At 51.6% G+C, this 17449-nt stretch overlaps 1 protein-coding gene and 1 non-coding gene across 4 annotated transcripts; one reads left to right on the forward strand and one right to left on the reverse strand.

The window, feature by feature from the left end:
• Window positions 1-4687: 4687 nt before the first annotated feature.
• On the reverse strand, window positions 4688-4794 carry LOC132371193 (U6 spliceosomal RNA). Its single transcript, XR_009504814.1, has one exon. It is a non-coding gene; the product is annotated as a U6 spliceosomal RNA (small nuclear RNA).
• Window positions 4795-7781: 2987 nt separating this feature from the next.
• On the forward strand, window positions 7782-16352 carry TSGA10IP (testis specific 10 interacting protein). 3 transcript variants are annotated; one of them, XM_059929810.1, is made up of 9 exons: window positions 7782-7934; window positions 8800-8933; window positions 9035-9732; window positions 9902-10049; window positions 12164-12334; window positions 15170-15269; window positions 15399-15414; window positions 15455-15602; window positions 16229-16352. In XM_059929810.1, exons 1-9 carry the CDS (start codon window positions 7782-7784, stop codon window positions 16350-16352), a joined length of 1692 nt encoding a protein of 563 aa, XP_059785793.1. The 3 variants fall into 3 exon arrangements, with proteins under 3 accessions (XP_059785793.1, XP_059785792.1, XP_059785794.1); XM_059929809.1 differs by lacking the exon at window positions 15399-15414 and having other exon boundaries at window positions 15478-15602; XM_059929811.1 differs by lacking the exons at window positions 8800-8933; window positions 9035-9732 and having other exon boundaries at window positions 9946-10049.
• Window positions 16353-17449: the final 1097 nt, after the last annotated feature.

Below are 17449 nucleotides of genomic sequence, written 5' to 3' on the forward strand. Positions count from 1 at the left end.
TCCTCCCACTCCACCCAGGAGGTACCACCAGGACTGTGATTGGTCCGGGGTGGCCATGAAACTCAAGGCAGGATGTGTCAGAATCCTTCCCTGGGTTTTTGCTACCTGGATATGTGGGAAGAGTCCTCTCTCTACTCTGGTGACAAAAGTCCAAGGACAGATACCTGGTGCTGCCTGCAACCAACATCCCCATTAGAGTGAATGAAGCCAACAGAGAGAGAGAAATGAAGATGAAATGAGGAAGAGAGTAAGACACACACACACACACACACACACACACACACACACACACACAAAGGGACTCAAGTCTCTCAATCCAGGCAAAATTGAGGTCAGGCCCTTTTTATGATTTAGTAAAATAATCCAATTACTTATTTTATCCTTTTGACTTAATTTAGTTCTGTCAATTGCAAACCAAAGGGACCTAACTAGTACAAGGCATCTCCATATATTTGCTGAATGATGGAATTAATTTGCATACCTGCCTCATTCCCAATGTATGTGAGGTAGCGTCTGACAAGAACAAGGAAGATAAAATCTTAAAACAGAAATGGAGGGAATTCCCTGGTGGCGCAGTGGTTAAGACTCCGCGCTCCCAATGCGAGGGGCCCGGGTTCCATTCCTGGTCAGGGAACTAGATCCCACATGCATGTCGCAATTAAGAGTTCACATGCCACAGATCAGGAGCCTGCGAGCTGCAACTAAGACCCAGCGTAACCAAATAAAACAACAACAACAAACAAACAAAAACCAACAGAAATGGGGACTCAAGAGAGCAAGAACATCAAAATATAAATACGCAGGTCTATTATTAAATAAAGCCCATAAAGTGCTCTATTAATTGAACATCAAATTTGGCTCTGAGCTTCCTGGCAGCCAAAGCAAAAAGGGAGATGTAGTAACTTACATTTTTTTCCCCCCTTGGAGATAACAGAACCTACAAGTTCCTCAGGGGAAAGAAAATTTTCCTAGTCTTTAGCCACAAAGGAAAAGTTTCAGATGGGGCTCTGTAAGCAGGTACTGAGGCCAACGTCAGCCACATTCCATCAGTCAAAATCTGTAATGAGCCTTCTACATCTGGTCCTTGGAGTATGGGCCTAGGTAACACGTGAGGTTGCCAAATTTCATTGTCAACTTGGTCAGCCTTGCCTTGACCTCTCAGTGGCTCTTGTCACAGTTGGTCACTCCCTCCTTTTTGAAACACTGTCTTCATTTGGCTGGGAGCCCTTGCTCTCTGAGCTCACTTCCTCCTCACTGGCCTCTCTTGTCTGTTGTCCGTGGCCATGTCTCCCCGTCCTCCCCTGACCTCTAAATGGTGGCAGGCCCATGCTCAGTCTCCAGACCTCTTCTCTTCTTTCCTCTCTCTGCCTCTCTGGCCCAAGTCCTCCGGTCCCTCTTCTGGAGGACGGTTCCTCTTTCCACCCTGACCCTCCAGGCTAAACTCTACACAGCAGAGAGAGCTTTTAAAAACCTAAATCAGGAACCCTGCCCACCTGTGAATGGCTGCAGAAAAGAAGAAATTAACACGTCCCCTCCCCGATGCTGGCCAAGCCACGCAAAGCTAATAGCCTTTTTACTTTACTTCCTCACTTGCCCCGCATATCTGTTCTATAAAAGAAACTGGCATCCAGACCCCGATAAGATGGTTTTTGGGGCACACTAGCCCGCCATCTTCTCGGTCTGCCGGCTTTGTGAATAAAGTCGCTACTCCTTGCCTCAAAGAAAAAAAAAACACACAACAACCTAAATCAGGGACTTCCCTGGTGGTTCAGTGGTTAACACTTTGCCTGCCAATGCAGGGGGTGTGGGTTCGATCCCTGGTCAGGGAGCTAAGATCCCACATGCCTCGAAGCCAAAAACAAACAAACAAACAACCCCCGTAAAACAGAAGCAATATTGTAACAAATTCAATAAACACTTTAAAAAAAAATGGTCCACATCAAAAAAAATCTTAAAGAAAAACCAAAAAAAGCCCTGAATCAGCCCCCATCACTTCCTCCCCTCAAAATCTTCTACTGTGATGGCTACTGTGATGATACAAGATGCGTGCGATATAATAAAGGATAATTTGTCTCCCAATGTCCCTCTAAAATTCCAAAGGAAACTTGTCTCTATGTCCTCAGATGAAGTCGTGACTTTCTGTGCCATGTTTCTTCACAGTGCTGGCCAGTTCCCACCATGGCTCCGCAGCCTTTCTGGAAGTCTCCTGTACCCTTGATCCACTGGGCTGCCAAGACTTCAGGGAGCCCATCTCAAGCTCTCCAGACAGCTTCCTTGAAACAATTCTCCCAGATTTGGGATTAGAAGGCAGACCCCAGCCCTAGTCCCTGAGGCGAGTGTTGGGACTCCCTTTCTAAATCAATCTCATCACAAAATTTCCCTCCCAGAATCCACCCTCCCAACCCTTTATAATCTTGAAGTAGACCAGGGGTTTCGCGTGGCAAAATGGGTCTTCTAATATCCTCTCACACTTTCCATCATGCTTAGGACAAATCCCAAGACCTGCCCGTGGCCACTGGGCCACATGACCTGACTTCTGAGCCCACAGAGAAGTTTAAAATGCCATAATAACAAAGAATATTACAGAAACTGACACAGCAGTGTAAAGCAACTATACTCCAATTTAAAAAAAAAGAATGTTACAAATAATTGTATGTCACAAAAAATAAAAACTTAATCAAAGTGAAGGCCTTTTCAGAAAAGTGTGAAACGCCAAAATAGGTACAAAAATATCAAAAACTTCAATAGATCAATAACCAGTAAAGAAAATTATAATCTAAGACTCCAGTGCCAAAGAGTCCCAGTGGAGTCCACCAGACTTTCAAGGAACAGATAGATGGTCCTTATCTTATACCAGTTGTTCCAGAAAACAGAATGAGAAAAGGCTGCCTGCTTCCTCAGGTGACTCCCAAACCAGATAAGGACAGTATCAGAAAAGGAAAAGTGTAGAGCATTTCACTCTGAACACAGATGTTAAATTATGATCTAATAGTGTAAAATATAGAAGAATGCCCCACCTAGGGGTAGGGAAAGGACTTCTTAAGACATCCAGAATGCAAACCCTCATTCAAAACATTTGTGGATCTGACCACATCAAAATTAAGGATTTCTGTTCCACAAGGCTATCAGAGATAAAGTTGATAGATAGCTGGTTGCAATCTAGTGAATGAAGGACTCCTGCAAGTTAATAAGGAAAAGCCAAGAAACACAGTAGAGAAATGGCCATGAACAGAAACAAGCAGCTCACAGAACTGGCCCAAAGGCAAAAAATTAATGAAGATGGGGTCAAAGAAGTAATCAGCACAATTCAGTTAAAATTACAATGAGATACCATTTTTTTTTAATTTATTTTTTTGTTCATTTTATATATACATATATGTATTTTTCTTTTGGCCACGCCACATGGCATGCGGAATCTTAGTTCCCTGACCAGGGATCAAAGCTGTGCCCCCTGCATTGGGAGCACGGAGTCTTAGTCACTGGACCTCCAGGGAAGTCCCTAAAATTTATTTTTTTATTGAAGTATAGTTGATTTACAATGTTGTGTTAATTTCTGCTGTACAGCAAAGTGACACAGTTATACACATATATACTTTTAAAAAAATATTTATTTATTTATTTGACTGCATCCGGTCTTGGTTGCGGCACACGGGATCTTCGTTGCAGCATGCAGGATCTTTTGTTGGGGCGCGTGGGCTTCTCTCTAGTTGTGGCGCACGGGCTCAGTTGCCCCGTGGCACGTGGGATCTTAGTTCCCCCACCAGGGATCGAACCCGCATTCCCTGCATTGGAAGGCAGATTCTTAACCACTAGACCACCAGGGAAGTCCCATATATACATTCTTTCTTGTATTCTTTTCCATTATGGTTTATCCCAGGGAGATACCCTTTTATAACCATCAGGTGAGTAAAAATTCATAAGGTGAATACTGATGTTTGGTGAGGGTGTGGACCGACAGAACCCCTTATCACTTTTGCAGGCATATAAACTGGTACAGCTTCTTTTTCAAGCAATCTAAAAAGAGATATACATTTGTTTCAAGATCCCACACTCTCAATCCTTGGTAAATAAGCCCCAGAAATTCTCGTGCAGGTGTACAAAGAGGCATATACAAGGGCATTGACTGCAGTGTCCTGTGTGGAAACTGGAGTTGGGGGCAACGTTGGCATCCAACCTCAGGGGAATGCATAGTAAAGCGTAATGGAAGCAAACTACAGAACGTTAGGCAACAGTCAGAAACAACAGTCAGACAGCTTCTCAAAACGTGGCGTTCAGAGAGAAGAGTAAGGAACAAAAATGAGGTCAACAGCATAATACATTTATATAAACTAAAACAACCAATGCATGAACATGATATTAAATATTTCACAGATCCATTCATACTTAAGTGAGATGGGAATGAAGAGCAAAGATAAAGGAGAAAAAATGCTAAACCAAAACAAGAGATTGACCTTGTATCCATTGGTGATTCTCATACACTGTGAAATAAGGAACATAATCAACTCAGCGCCCTGTGCCCGAGGACCAGAAGAGAAATGTGCAAAGCATGCGAACAGGGAATTCACAGAGGAAGCACAAATGGCCCATAAAGATAGGAAAATATACGAATCTCACAAATAATGAAGGGAATGCAAGTTATAGCAACGAGTTCATCTTTTTTCATCTATGAGATTGACAAAGAGGTTTTTTTAATATGGAATGCTTCACAAATTTCCATGCCATCCTTGTACAGGGTCCATGCTGGTCTTCTCTGTGTCGTTCCAATTTTAGTATATGTGCTGCTGACGTGAGCACAAGAACGATTTCTTTCAATTATACTATGTTTTGCTGGTGAGGGTGTAAACACTGTGGATTGAAATCTATATTGATTGAGCATTTGGGGACAGTGATTAAGCATTATCAGAATTAAATTGCTGACAGCCAGCAAGTTTGCTTAAAGGAACTTATCTTGCAGAAATACCTCATGTGCAAAGGCGCATTTCCAGGGATGTCACTGCTGCAATGTCTGTCCCAGGGAAGCTAGCAGAAGCTGTGTGTGTGGTTGACAGGAGGAGATGAGTTTAGTACATCATGTCAGACATATGGTGACAACCAGTGTGAAGGCTGAGGTGGCTCTGCATGTACTGACATGGAAAGATAAGCATAATATACTATTAAGCAAAAAAAGTATGATGTCACTTTTGTTGAGAAATTACACACACACACATGCAAAATCACAAGACATTAAAAAGGTCCACGGTTTCAGGTCTGTTTTGGCATCGAAGGCCAAACATAAGTCAATAGTTCAAGGGCTCCCATGTTCCGAAGCAGGTGCTTGTGGTGGGACCTGCAGGTAGATGGGGCAGATGGATCACACAGGACCTAGTAGGCCATGGTAAGGACTTCGGCTTTTACTCCTCAAGAGATGGGATCCCGGGAATTCCTTGGCAGTCCAGTGGTTGGGAGTCGGCGTTTCCACTGCAGGGGGCCTGGGTTCCATCCCTGGTTGAACTAAGATCCCACAAGACGTGCGATGCAGCCAAAAAGAGATGGGGGGAGGAATCCATTGGAGGGTTTTAAACAAAGACAGGACAGGCTCCGGTCTTAACAGGATCACTCTGGCTGCTGCGTAGAGAACAGACTTGGGGCAAGAGCAGAAGCTGGGCGCAGGGGTTACTGCAGTGATCCGGATGAGAAGGGGTGGGGGCTTGGGGGAGCGTGCTAATGGTGGTGGAGGGGAGAAGTGGCTGGATTCTGCGTGTATTCTGAAGGCGGCAGCAGCAGGGTTTGCTAGTGCTTGGGGTGTGGGGTGTGAAGGAAAGAGAGGAGTCCACAGTGACGCCAGAATTCTGGCATGAGCAGCAGGAAGGATGGATGTGGCCTTGACTGAGATGGGGCAGATGGAAAGCCTGAATTTCAACATGTCAAATTAATTAATATGCTTATTCATCATCCAAGTGGAGTTGTCGAACGGGCCGTTGGATGTGAGTCTGGACTTTGCGGGAGAGGTCAGGGCTGAGATGTGTAAACTTGGGCAGAGCTGGAAGGTGATAGATGGCTTTTAAGGTTATCAGACTGGAGGAGCTCACTTGAGGAGTGAGTGTGGCTGGAAAGGTCTGTAGACCCCTCGTGAAAATATTGACCTGAGGAACCCAGACCCGTCCTCTGCCAAGGAAGGAAGTAGCCCAGAGTTTGTCCAAAAAATCAATTCGGTGGGGTCTGGAGGGGACTTGCTCTCTGAAAATGCAGCAGCCCACACACTTGCCCTCCACCTGGGGTCCCACGGGTGACATTCAGCAGAGGAGGTGGATGGGCGGGGCTGACAGCCCACCAGAAAGAGCAGAGTTGACCTATTTTGAATGGAAAAGATTTCACCTGGAGCGTTATTTAGGTTGTTCAGTGAAATGTGCTCATTACAGAGGTACTACTGGGATGGAGTCTGCAAGCAGACAGGGAGGGGTCCACAGCAGCAAAGCTCTGAGCAAAACATGCCCGTAGGGCATCTGCTGGGATTTACTTCCACGAGCAGTCTCACCGAGGCCACACTGTTGGCTGATTAATAACAACTCTTACCTGGCAGTTGTGACGAGCTGTGGAAATGTTCCATGATGCATGTGTGTATATATTAACTGATTTAATCCTTGCCACAGCCCTAGAAGGTAGACACTATTATAACCAGCCCCATGTTGCCCATGAGGAAACAGAGAAGGTACGTGACACGTGGACGGGCTGGGATCTCAACCCCGGTGCTTCCTCTGTTTGTTTCGTTTTTTTTTTTTTTGGCCATGCCCTGCGGCTTGCGGGATCTTAGTTCCCCCACCAGGGATCAAACCCGTGCCCCTGCAGTGGAAGCGCGGAGTCCTAACCACTAGACCGCGGGGAAGTCCCTTTCCTCTGTACTCCTGACCACTGTGCCCCGCTGCCTACCAATAGTCATCAGTCATTTTTAGCAGTTTTAACCAACATTTACCGAGTGTGTTGCCTTTGTGATTTCATTGAATCCTTGCAACAAACCTATGGGATTCCAGTCTGGCAGGGGGAGAAGTGACTTGCCCAAGGTCACAGAGCCGGTGAGAGGCTAAGCCACGCTACTCCATCTCCAGGGCCTCAGCTCGGCACCATGTCCCTACACTGCTGGTCATAGTGGTCAGCTCCGGGCATCTCATGGGGATTTACCATGTCAAGGCTTTTTGGCGAAGCTTAGAAGTTTGGAATAAGAGTTGCAAGTTCTCCCTCCAGAGCCTCCTCTGTGCTCTGGTTTGCCTGCTGCCTTGTTCCTGGACGTGGTGTTCAACTTCCTGGCCTTTCCTGTCCTGTCAGGGCCTGGGAGGGTAAGTGGTTTGAACAAGGTCTTGTTGTGAGGGTTCAGTTTGCCCCTTACATGGCCTCAGCAGGGGCTGAGGGGCAGCAAGGAGGCAGGCGGAGGGAGAGGGACACGGCAGGCGCCATCTGCCATCTTCATAGGGTGTGAGGACCCTTTGAGATGGAGAGTCCTGAGACCCCTTTGATAGATAGATGGTGAAACACAGGCTGAGCAAGGGCAGGGGAATTGTACTAGGTCAACGGGGAGCCCTGCAGAGTCAGGAGCAGAGGCAGGCCTTGGCCCTGGATCTCTGGACTCCCAGGCCTGGACTCTTTCTCAGCATCCTGCCCAACTCTCCCCTCCGGAAGGAAGTAGGCCTTATATATACCCTTCCTGGCCTGCTTTTGCCAGAGCCCTTGAGACTGGCTGAGGACTGGTTGCCATAGAGATGGTGGGACAGGCAGTTCCAAGGTTGGCAGATGCGGGGCGGGGGAGGGGGATGGGACAAGACACCAATATGCTAAACGCCCACCCCCACCGACAGTTGGTCAGGACCGCATCGGGGAGACCAGGGCAAGACACACCACAGCAGGCTCCAGGGACGGCCACACGTCTGCTCAAGCTTCTCTCAAGCATCCCCCAAGCTGAGCAGGTGAGGGGGGCCCCTTGGGGGGATAGCCAACTGCCCAGAGGCAGGTTGGCTCTCTGGGGTGGGGAGGCCAGGGCTGAGGGAGGCCCTTGAGACGCCACGAGACTGGAGCTGAGGCCCAGGTGAGAGTCAGGGAGGCCCCAGGTGGGCAGGGACTATAGGGAGGCCTGAAGGATGTGGGGTGAAGACAAGGATGATGCCCAGGGATGACTCCCAGGCTTCTGATGGAGGAATTTCAGCAACACTGTGGGAGGATCAGGATTTCGGGAAAGACAATGAGTTTTAGTAAGTCCAGGGCCCTATGGGGCATTCAGAAGAGCTATCCAGAGCCCAGAGGCAGTACAGTGCAATGGTGACAAATCTGGACTCTGGGGACAGACTCAACACATTCAGGTCCTGGCTCCACTTACCGGCTGTGTGACCTTAGTCAAGTGATTTCACCTCTCTGAGCCCCAGTGTTCTCATCTGCATGACAGGGGTGATAGCGAATATCTACCTCCTAGGAACCTTGGGAAGGTTAAACGAGTTAATACTTGAAAGTCCTGAGCACCCAGTAGGTGCTCAGTAAATAGCAGTTGTTGCTATTTTAATATTAATAATTCAGGTCATGATCAGTCAGTTTCAGTGGTAACAAGGGCCCAGAGGGGCCAGCCTGGACAGAAAAGGAGGGTCCTGGGACTTCCCTGGCAGTCCAGTGGTTAAGACTCCGAGCTTCCACTGCATGGGGTGTGGGTTCGATCCCTGGTCAGGGAACTAAGATCCCACATGCCGCGTGGCACAGCCATAAAACAAACAAACAAACAAAAGAACAGGAGGGTCCCCTGGGAGAGCTGCTCAGAGCTGGGCCTCCTCTCCTGCCTTTGCCCAGGGGAGTCTTGGGAGCAGTGATGGTGTAATTCAGGGCCAGCAGCAGAGGTCTCAGAGCGCAGGGCAGACGGCAAAGAAGGACCGGAGGCTCAGGGGCCGGAACAAGAAAGGGCAAGGCTCTGCTGAGGCTGAGGAGTAAGCAGCTGCGGAAGGGCCGGGGGGGTGCTGGGTGCCAGGCCCCACTGGGGGCCAGCGCACAGACCCTGACCCCTGACCCCTGCCCTCTCCCTCCTCAGTCTGGTCCCCTCTCCTCCTCGGAAACCCTCCTTCCCCTTCCAGTGGGCCTGGGAGAGCTTCACCACAGATGGCCGGGCTCCGCTTCAGCCAGGCTCCACCTCGGCCCCTGGCCACCAAGCCCTGCCCTTGCCCCTGGTGGTCCATCGGCACAAGTCCAGGCGCAAGTCCACGGCCAACATCCCGGAGGCCCATGGCTTCTGCCGGAAGACAGAGGCGCCAGATCTGGAGAGGAGACAGCAGCTCAGGGCCTGTAGCTGCATCCCCATCCCTCCCGGAAAAGCAGGGGGCCAAGAGCTGGAGCTGCCTGGGAAGAGCTCAGAATCGGGGTCAGAGTCCGAGGAGGCCGAGCCGGAAGGCCTGGGCGCTGAGGAGGCCGAGAGGGGCCTGAGCCCTGGGGAACTGCCCCAGCTCCCCAGAAGGGGGTCGATCTTGGAGGAGGAGCCATTTGCAGAGGCCACAGAGGAGGCCGAGGAGGGGGAGCACAGGGTCCCCCAGAGAAGGAGGGCTAGTTCTCGAAGAAAGGGGCGGAATTCTGGTGAGGAGGCCTGGGACGAGAGTGAACTGCAGAGCCAGGGGAGCGGCTCTAGCTCCAACAGCCTCCGAGGACCACAGAGGAGGAGGCCAAGGGCCAGGGAGCTGGAGGGGCCGTGGGACCTGGAGAAGCTGCAGAGGCAGCTGCAGCAGGAGTTGGATTGCGGTGAGCGTGGGGCTCAAGGCCCGGGTTCCCCCACGAGGCCGCGCAGTGTGGAGAGGGGCTGGAGCCGGCGACCTGGCTGGGCTGGGCTGGGCTGCGCTCCAGGTGCGGGGAGGGGTTGCCCAAGGGGCCAGGAGAGACAGCAGTGCCTGATTTGTCCCTCTGTGGACAGGTCCTGAAAAGCTGCCCTGGAAGCCATCGTGGGCTGCTGTTCAGGCCTCCCGCTGGAGCAGGAAGGCCCATGCCTTGGGAGCTGATGAGACTTTCCTGTTTGCAAACTTCCCTAACCGCACCTTCCACAAACGACAGGAGGCCACCAGGTGAGGCGGAGAAGAAGGAGGGCGGGAGCGAAGCACAGGGACTAGAGAAGGAGCTAGTTCTTCAGGAGACGGTCATTCATCCTCTCATTCGTTCCTTCATTTATCCATTCACCAGCCTTTCTGATCATCCAATCATCTGTCCATCCATCCACCATCCATCATCCATCCATCCATCCATCCATCCACCATCCATGCATACATCTGTCTGCTTGGCCAACTGTTTATTGACACAAGCCAGTTTTCATTCACTTCCCATCTTCTATCCATTCATTAATTTATTAGCTAAGTGATTAACGCAACATATATCAGGTATCTGCTCATGGGTCCTCAGGATATAAAGGTAAAAAGACTTGGTTTCAGCCCTAAGAAGCTCAAGGTCGGCTGGAAAAGGAGACAGATGGGCAAAATAGCGACAATGGCAGAAGAGTTAGATCATTACTATACTTAGGGCTTGAACAAGAGACAGTGGGAGCAGAGGGGAAGACAGATGGGGGCTGTTGACAGTGTCTAGGTGAGGGTTGATGAGGGCTTGGACCAGATGGCCATGTGAGTAAAGAGAGGGGGATTTATTTAAAAGATATTTGGAGGCTGGCTCAGTGGGCCTCGATGACAAGTTAGAAATGGTAGGTGAGAATCCATTCAGCATCCTGATAGCACCCTTCAAGTCTTATCCTGTTATCCTTCCTTGAGATCTTTCCATGCTTCCCAGTGCCCTTAGGACAAAGCCTAGATTCTTTGGTAAGGTGTTGGGCTGTCTGTCCATCCCTTTGTACAGATTGAGGGCTCCTCCATGGAAGATGCCAGCTCTTTTATTTTTTTTTAATATTTATTTTATTTATTTATTATTTTTTTGGCTGCATTGGGTCTTAGTTGCGGCATGCGGGATCTTTTGTTGTGGCGCGCGGGCTGCTCTCTAGTTGTGGCGTGCTGGCTCCAGAGCACGTGGGCTCTGTAGTTTGTGGCACGCAGGCTTTCTAGTTGAGGCGCCTGGGTTCAGTAGTTGTGGCGCACGGGCTTAGTTGCCCTGCAGCACGTGGGATCTTAGTTCCCCAACCAGGGATCTAACCCGCTTCCCCGGCATTGGAAGGCAGATTCTTTATCACTGGACCACCAGGGAAGTCCTGGTGCCAGATCTTTTTGATCACAGCCCCCGTCTGGCACCCTAAAAGGACCTGGCACATAGTTGGTGCTCAATAAACATGTGCTGAATGTGTGTCTGCATCTACCCCTCTGTTTGTCTATCTGTCTATCTTTCTATCTGACCATGATTCAGTTGTGCATGAACTCATCAATACTGAGTTTCTGTCTGTGTTAGGCACTGTGCTAGGTGCTGGGGATACATTGATGGTGAAGAGGACAGACAAAGGATCCTGCTCTCATGAGGCTTACATTCTACTTGGGAAGAAGGATAATTAATAAAGAAATGAAGAAAATGTATAGCTAGAGATAGAAAGTCCCTGGGAGGTAGATGGGGTGCTGAGGTCTCATTTTCTCTGACCTTTGAGCAAAGACCTGATTGACCAGAGGAACTGACCATCAGATCTGGGGGAAGAACGTTCCAGGTGGATCTAGGTGCTGTCTATTCAGCCATCCACACCGTCCATCCATCCTTTCATCCACCCACTGATCCCATCACCATTTGTTTCTTTTTCCCATCCATTCATCCATCTGTCCCTCAAACCCGTAGGCATTACCCTAGCTCCTACCAGATATAGGGGTCAGAGAGAAAAAAAGATCTGGGCCCTCCCCTCAAGGAGAGCTGCTTTGCAAGCAGAAGTTGGCAATACAGGTGAGGTCATGGGTGTGTGTGCTGAGCTCCACAAGGCTAAGGACTGTCAGAGTTGGGGCACACCCATGGCTGGAGTAGGCAGGAGGCTTCCAGGAAGAGTAGGGAAAGGCCTTGAGCTAGGCCCGAGGGCTGAGCCCCCCAGAGTCAGCCTGCATCCTGTCCAACTTCCACAACAAACCCCATTCCCCAGGCCCCTGGCTCTCTGGGCTGCAGCAGTCCCTCCCTCCAGGCCCCCATACGCCCCTACCTGCCCCTGGCCCTCCATGAGGCTCCTGGTTCCCTGCAGACTTCTCCCACCCCTCTTTCTTTCCTCTCCGCGCCCAAGAAACCGGCTGCAGGCCTGGGAGCGGCTGCAGCAGGAGGGGCGGCAGCAGGCCGAGCTGCGGCGGGCCCGGGAGCAGCGGGTACAGCGGCAGGTGGCTCACTGCCTGGCAGCCTACGTGCCCAGAGGGAGCCGGGGGCCGGGGGCTGCCCAGCGCAAGCTGGAGGAGCTAAGGTAGGGAGCCTGGGGCTGCGGGGGGCCTGGAGGCGAGAGCGCAGGGAGGCGGTGCTGGGTGTCAGACCAAAGGACCAAGGAGAACCTGCCCTCACCTTCCCACTGGCTGAGCTTCCAGGGCCATCCTCCCCTCCAGGTGGGCAGGTCGGGCCACTTTACAGATGAAGACACTGAGGCCTGGGAGGAGAAGGGCATGGGCCAAGGTCACCTTGTTAATAATAATAATTCCTGGACTTTCCTGGTGGCGCAGTGGTTGAGAGTCTGCCTGCCAATGCAGGGGACACGGGTTCGAGCCCTGGTCTGGGAAGATCCCACATGCCACGGAGCAACTGGGCCCGTGAGCCACAATTACTGAGCCTGTGTGTCCGGAGCCTGTGCTCCGCAACAAGAGAGGCCGCGACAGTGAGAGGCCCGCGCACCGTGATGAAGAGTGGCCCCCGCTTGCCACAACTAGAGAAAGCCCTCACACAGAAACGAAGACCCAACACAGCCATAAATAAATAAAATTAAAATAATAATAATAATAATAATAATAATTCCTGCAGCTGTCGAAGGCTGAAGTTTAAAGTGTTCTACTTGCATTAGCACACTTTCAAATCTTGTTTTCTGATTTCAAATGCCAGGCATGCTTAGTATAAAAATTCTAATATTACAGAAAGGGTTCGTGGAGAATGTGAACAGTGCCTGTGATCCGGCTCCTGGAAACAGCCATTGTTCGTGGTCAGGGGAAGAGTCGTCTGTTTCATTTTCTTCCTATATTTTGATCATAAAAAAGCAAATTCATATTTAAAAGCAAATCTTTTTTAGATTCATAAGGGGCGAGTGAAGTAGGTATTATCACCACTCCCATAATTTTACAGATGAGGAAAGTCAGGCTTCAAGAGCTTAAATAATTTGTCAAAGGTCACAACAGAGTGGCAAAGCTGGGATTCCAACCCAGGCAGCCATTCATCTGCCCTGCTATGCCGCCTCGGAGGGCTCAAATGCCCAATCTTCAGATAAAGTGCACCAGGATCTTCCCCCCAAAGCCCGAGCTAGGGAAACAGATAACTCAAATAAATGTGATCACCGATGCCATTGACACTGAGGACCTACGGGGTGCAGCTGGCACCAAGGCAGCCCTCTCATCCAGGGAGAAGCACTAGGTCAAGGTGAGTTGGGTGCTGCTGAGAGACCACAGGGTTCCTGCCCTGCAATGGGGCCACTGAGGACTCAGGGGGGCTCTGATCACCTACTCTTTGAGGCTCAGCCTTATCACCCCCAACTTTACAGATGAGGAAACCAAGACTCGAGAGGTCGCGTGTATTTTAAAGGAATCCTTGGCCAATGATCGGGGAGATGCCTTCTCCCTGCCGGACCTCAAGTTCATTGTTTTTTCACAAGGCAGGAAGCGGAAGGCTCAGACTCCAGTGGCAGACGTCAGTGAGAGAGGGTTCCAAATGCACTCCTTTCATTTTTGACTTGGGAGAGGATATTTCCCACGGGGTGTCTCAGCCCTTCCAGCCCATGAACTTTGCTCTGAGCTTCACGGGAGACTCTGCCCTTCCCAGGAGGGCGGGCACAAAAGATATCGCCCTGTGGTAGGGAAGCTCCGTACCTTACTTTTATTCTGAGACAGGGCTGACATCCACTGACATCACTTCCTTTCTCGCTTAGAGCTCCAAGACATGGGCTTCCTCTCAATTCTAACAGAAATAGCATCAAGAACAAAGCAGGAAAAATGTACACAACCTCACGGGCGAGACAGAGACTGAACGCAGCTCATGCTTCCCCCACTCCTCACTCCTTGTAACTGCTGTAAAATCCCCTCTTGAACAGTGAAGACTTCTCTTTGCAGTGACTTCTGTTCCTGGCCATGGTTTTCGAGTCCATCTTTTTCTCGAATGGAGGAAGTTTCCTTCCCTGGCGCATAGCCAAGGGGCCTGGCCCAGCAAGCCAGTGTTTTCCACAGGGCTCAGAACACTTGCCGGAAGTCCCAGCATGAGTTTTGGAGTCTTGTGTGCCTCTCCCCTCCCGTCCTGTCTGTGGGTGCTGCCACCACACCCTTCGGCCTCTCTCGTGTGCTCCGCAGAAGGAGGCCCGGTCCCGTGTGCGGTGTAGCCAGAGGTCCCCTCACTGCCAGGATGCACGACTTGCAGAGCAGACAGATTTCCGCCAAGCGCACAGACTGGGTTTTTGTAAATGGGATTGTGCTTCTCCAGTGGAACCTAGATCTTTCTGGGATGTGTTCTTTCATTTGCAATACATTTCTTTAGTTCCTCTGTCCCATTTTCTAAACTATCGGCTTATAAGAACCACAGAGAATGCTGGCAAGCTTGTCCCATTCGGGCTATAGCACAGAGAAGAAAACTGAACCCAGAGCCCAGACTGGGATTTTGCCCAAAGCCACAGCCAACAGTCACGGCGTCTCCTCACAGGCACAGTGTGAGAGGGTGCAGGGGTGGATGTAGAGAGGGGAGGGCTGTGCATGCAGATGTCCAGTTGCTCAGAAGACAGTGCTGGCCCCTCTCCCTTGGGGATGGCTGGGAGGAGGGCCGAGCCTGGCACCGCCTGCAGACCTGGGTTCAGCGCTCAGTCCCTCACTTCCCAGCTGTGCAACCTTGGACAATTCCCTTGACCCTCCTGAGCCTCAGGCGTGTCATGGGTAAAATGGGACAGATGATTCCCGCCCCACTGACCTCAGGAGGAATCCAGGGCAAGGATGGAAATCAAATGGTTTTGTAAGGCTAAGGGCAGGAGGACAGAAACAGAAAGTTCTTAATGAGGACAAGTGGGCTCAGGAGTGGGGACGGCTCGTGTCCACGGTTAGCTGCCCGGAGGCCCGTCTCCCCGCAGGCGCCAGGAGCGACAGCGCTTTGCTGAGTACCAGGCAGAGTTGCAAGGTATCCAGCATCGGGTGCAGGCCCGGCCCTACCTGTTCCAGCAGGCCATGCAGGTGAGGCTAGCACCTGGGCAAGCATGTGGCTCCCCGAGAACAGAGCATCTCACTGGCCGAGTGGGTAGGGAGATGAGGTGGGAGTGGGCCCCCTTAGGTGGGACCCCTGGGCTGCTGCCCATCTGGAAGCCCTGGGACCCCCTCGGTAAGCAGAGCCTGTGTCCTCAGCAGCCCAGGTGAGAGAGGAACCCCGCTTCTCTCTCCTCAGGCCAATGCCCGGCTCACTGTGACCCGGCGCTTCTCCCAGGTGCTGTCGGCACTGGGACTGGATGAGGAGCAGCTGCTGGCTGAGGCAGGAAAGGGGGATACGGAGGGCACCCCCAGGAAACCCAGGTGAGGCCCAGCTGTGGGGAGAAACGGCATGGTCACCAGCACTCTGCCCTGCAGGGCCTCATCCAGCTGTCACCCCGCCCTGGGGAAAGGCCGAGGGGACTCCTTGGGCAGCCACATGGATCCACCGTGAATTCAGTCCTGCCCCGTCCACCCCCTGGCCTGGAGGACTCTGTCTAGCTTTCGCAGTCAGCAGGGCCTTCCCCAGGCACTGTCCTCCATGTCACCCAAGGAAGGCAGGGCCAGGGTTATTTTCCCCACTTCCGATGAGGAAACTAAGGACCCCAGGGGTAGGGTCTTGCCCAAGGACACAGGAATGAATAAGCAGCAGAGCCTGTCTGGGAACGTGCAGCCACCTGAGCGGCCACACATCAAGCCCCCACTGTGGGCTTGTGCCACACTGGTCACTCCACGTACCCTTATGCTTTAGAACAACTTGGGGCAGAGCAGGGGTTATGAGGCTTGAGGAGGGGAAGTCACTTGCTCAGGGTCACACAGCATAGGAGTCAGATTTGAATCCACAACATCAGTGATGATGGCCTTTCCCCTTCTACAGCCCAGGTCTCCTTGGTTATGGGGGTGGGGAGCTGCACAGCCCAATGGCCTCTATCTGTGTCTTCATCTTTAAGGCGCCACAGGTCAGTGGGAGTGAGAATGGAGCACTCTTCTCAGAGTCCCCCAAAGACAGAACCCACTGGCAGCCAGCCTGACAAGCACTCCGCCCCAAGCCCAGACCGAGAGTCCAGTCCCTGAGATAAAAATTAAATGCTTTGTGGAAAATACAGTGTGGAATTTCTGGTGGTAGTGGAAAGAGGCTGCAGGTTGGGAGTAGGTGGTGGCAGGTGGGTATGCAGCGCTCTTGGCTTGTCCCCAGGACAAGGAACTCTGGCTGTTCTGGATGCCCCCTCCCAGCACACACGGCTCTGCCTCTGCCCTGAGGACTGAGTGGGGCATCTCCAAGAGCGAGAGCGGCAACTCCTAAAAATGCTGGGTGCTGGAATTCAAGAGTGAATAGGACAGAATGGCTTCCGCCTTTGGGAACTCCCAGTCCTGTGGGGGAAGGGGGCGGACCTTTAAAGGGGCGCACGATCACACCGTAACAGACGGGCCGCCAGAACGGGCAACTGTGAGGCGGAGGTGTCAGGAGGGATTGTGTGGTCTGAGCTTATACACTTAAGTAACTTCAGGTTAGAGCCCCTCTCCTCAAGGGGAAAAAGAAAAAAAGCTCAAACACACGGACGTGCCAAATTTTACATTCAATTTCAGGGGACTCAGACACGCAGAAGCTCATCTCGCCCTCGGTAGCAGTCACAGGGCGCAAGTTAAAAAACCCAATCCAAGGAACGGGGGAAGGCAGAGTGTGCAGACAATACTAGTTGTAGGGGTTGGGAGGAGGCTGGACTGTGGAGCTGGGGGGTCTCAGGAGGAGAACACGCTCGTCGTTCAACACCTGATGGAGCCACGACCCCAGGGAGTTCACTAGGAGGACGCCTACTGGAGCGGTGGGCGCTGCCGACGGAAAGTCCGTGAGGCAGTGATTGTCCCGTGACTGAGGGTGTGCAAGCGGAGGGAAGCCGGGGAGGGGCTTTTCTGCGTCGCCGATGCTGGCTTAGACGGCCCCTAGATCATTAAAGTTCTGTGATGCCGTCTTCCTCAGGACGGGTCGCACAGCACCTTGAGGCGCGCACGCGCATTTGAGCGACCTGCTCAAAGACTGCCCCACGGCCCGAGGCTGCCGCGACTGCGCAGTCGGGCTCCGATCCCGGCTTTCCCATGAGCCTTTGGGGCAGGTTCCGAGGCAAGCGACGGAAGTAGCCGCTCTTGGTTTCCGGCAATACGACACCGGCTGT

Source organism: Balaenoptera ricei, chromosome 8 (genome assembly GCF_028023285.1).
Source record: "Balaenoptera ricei isolate mBalRic1 chromosome 8, mBalRic1.hap2, whole genome shotgun sequence".
Taxonomy (NCBI): Eukaryota; Metazoa; Chordata; class Mammalia; order Artiodactyla; family Balaenopteridae; genus Balaenoptera; species Balaenoptera ricei.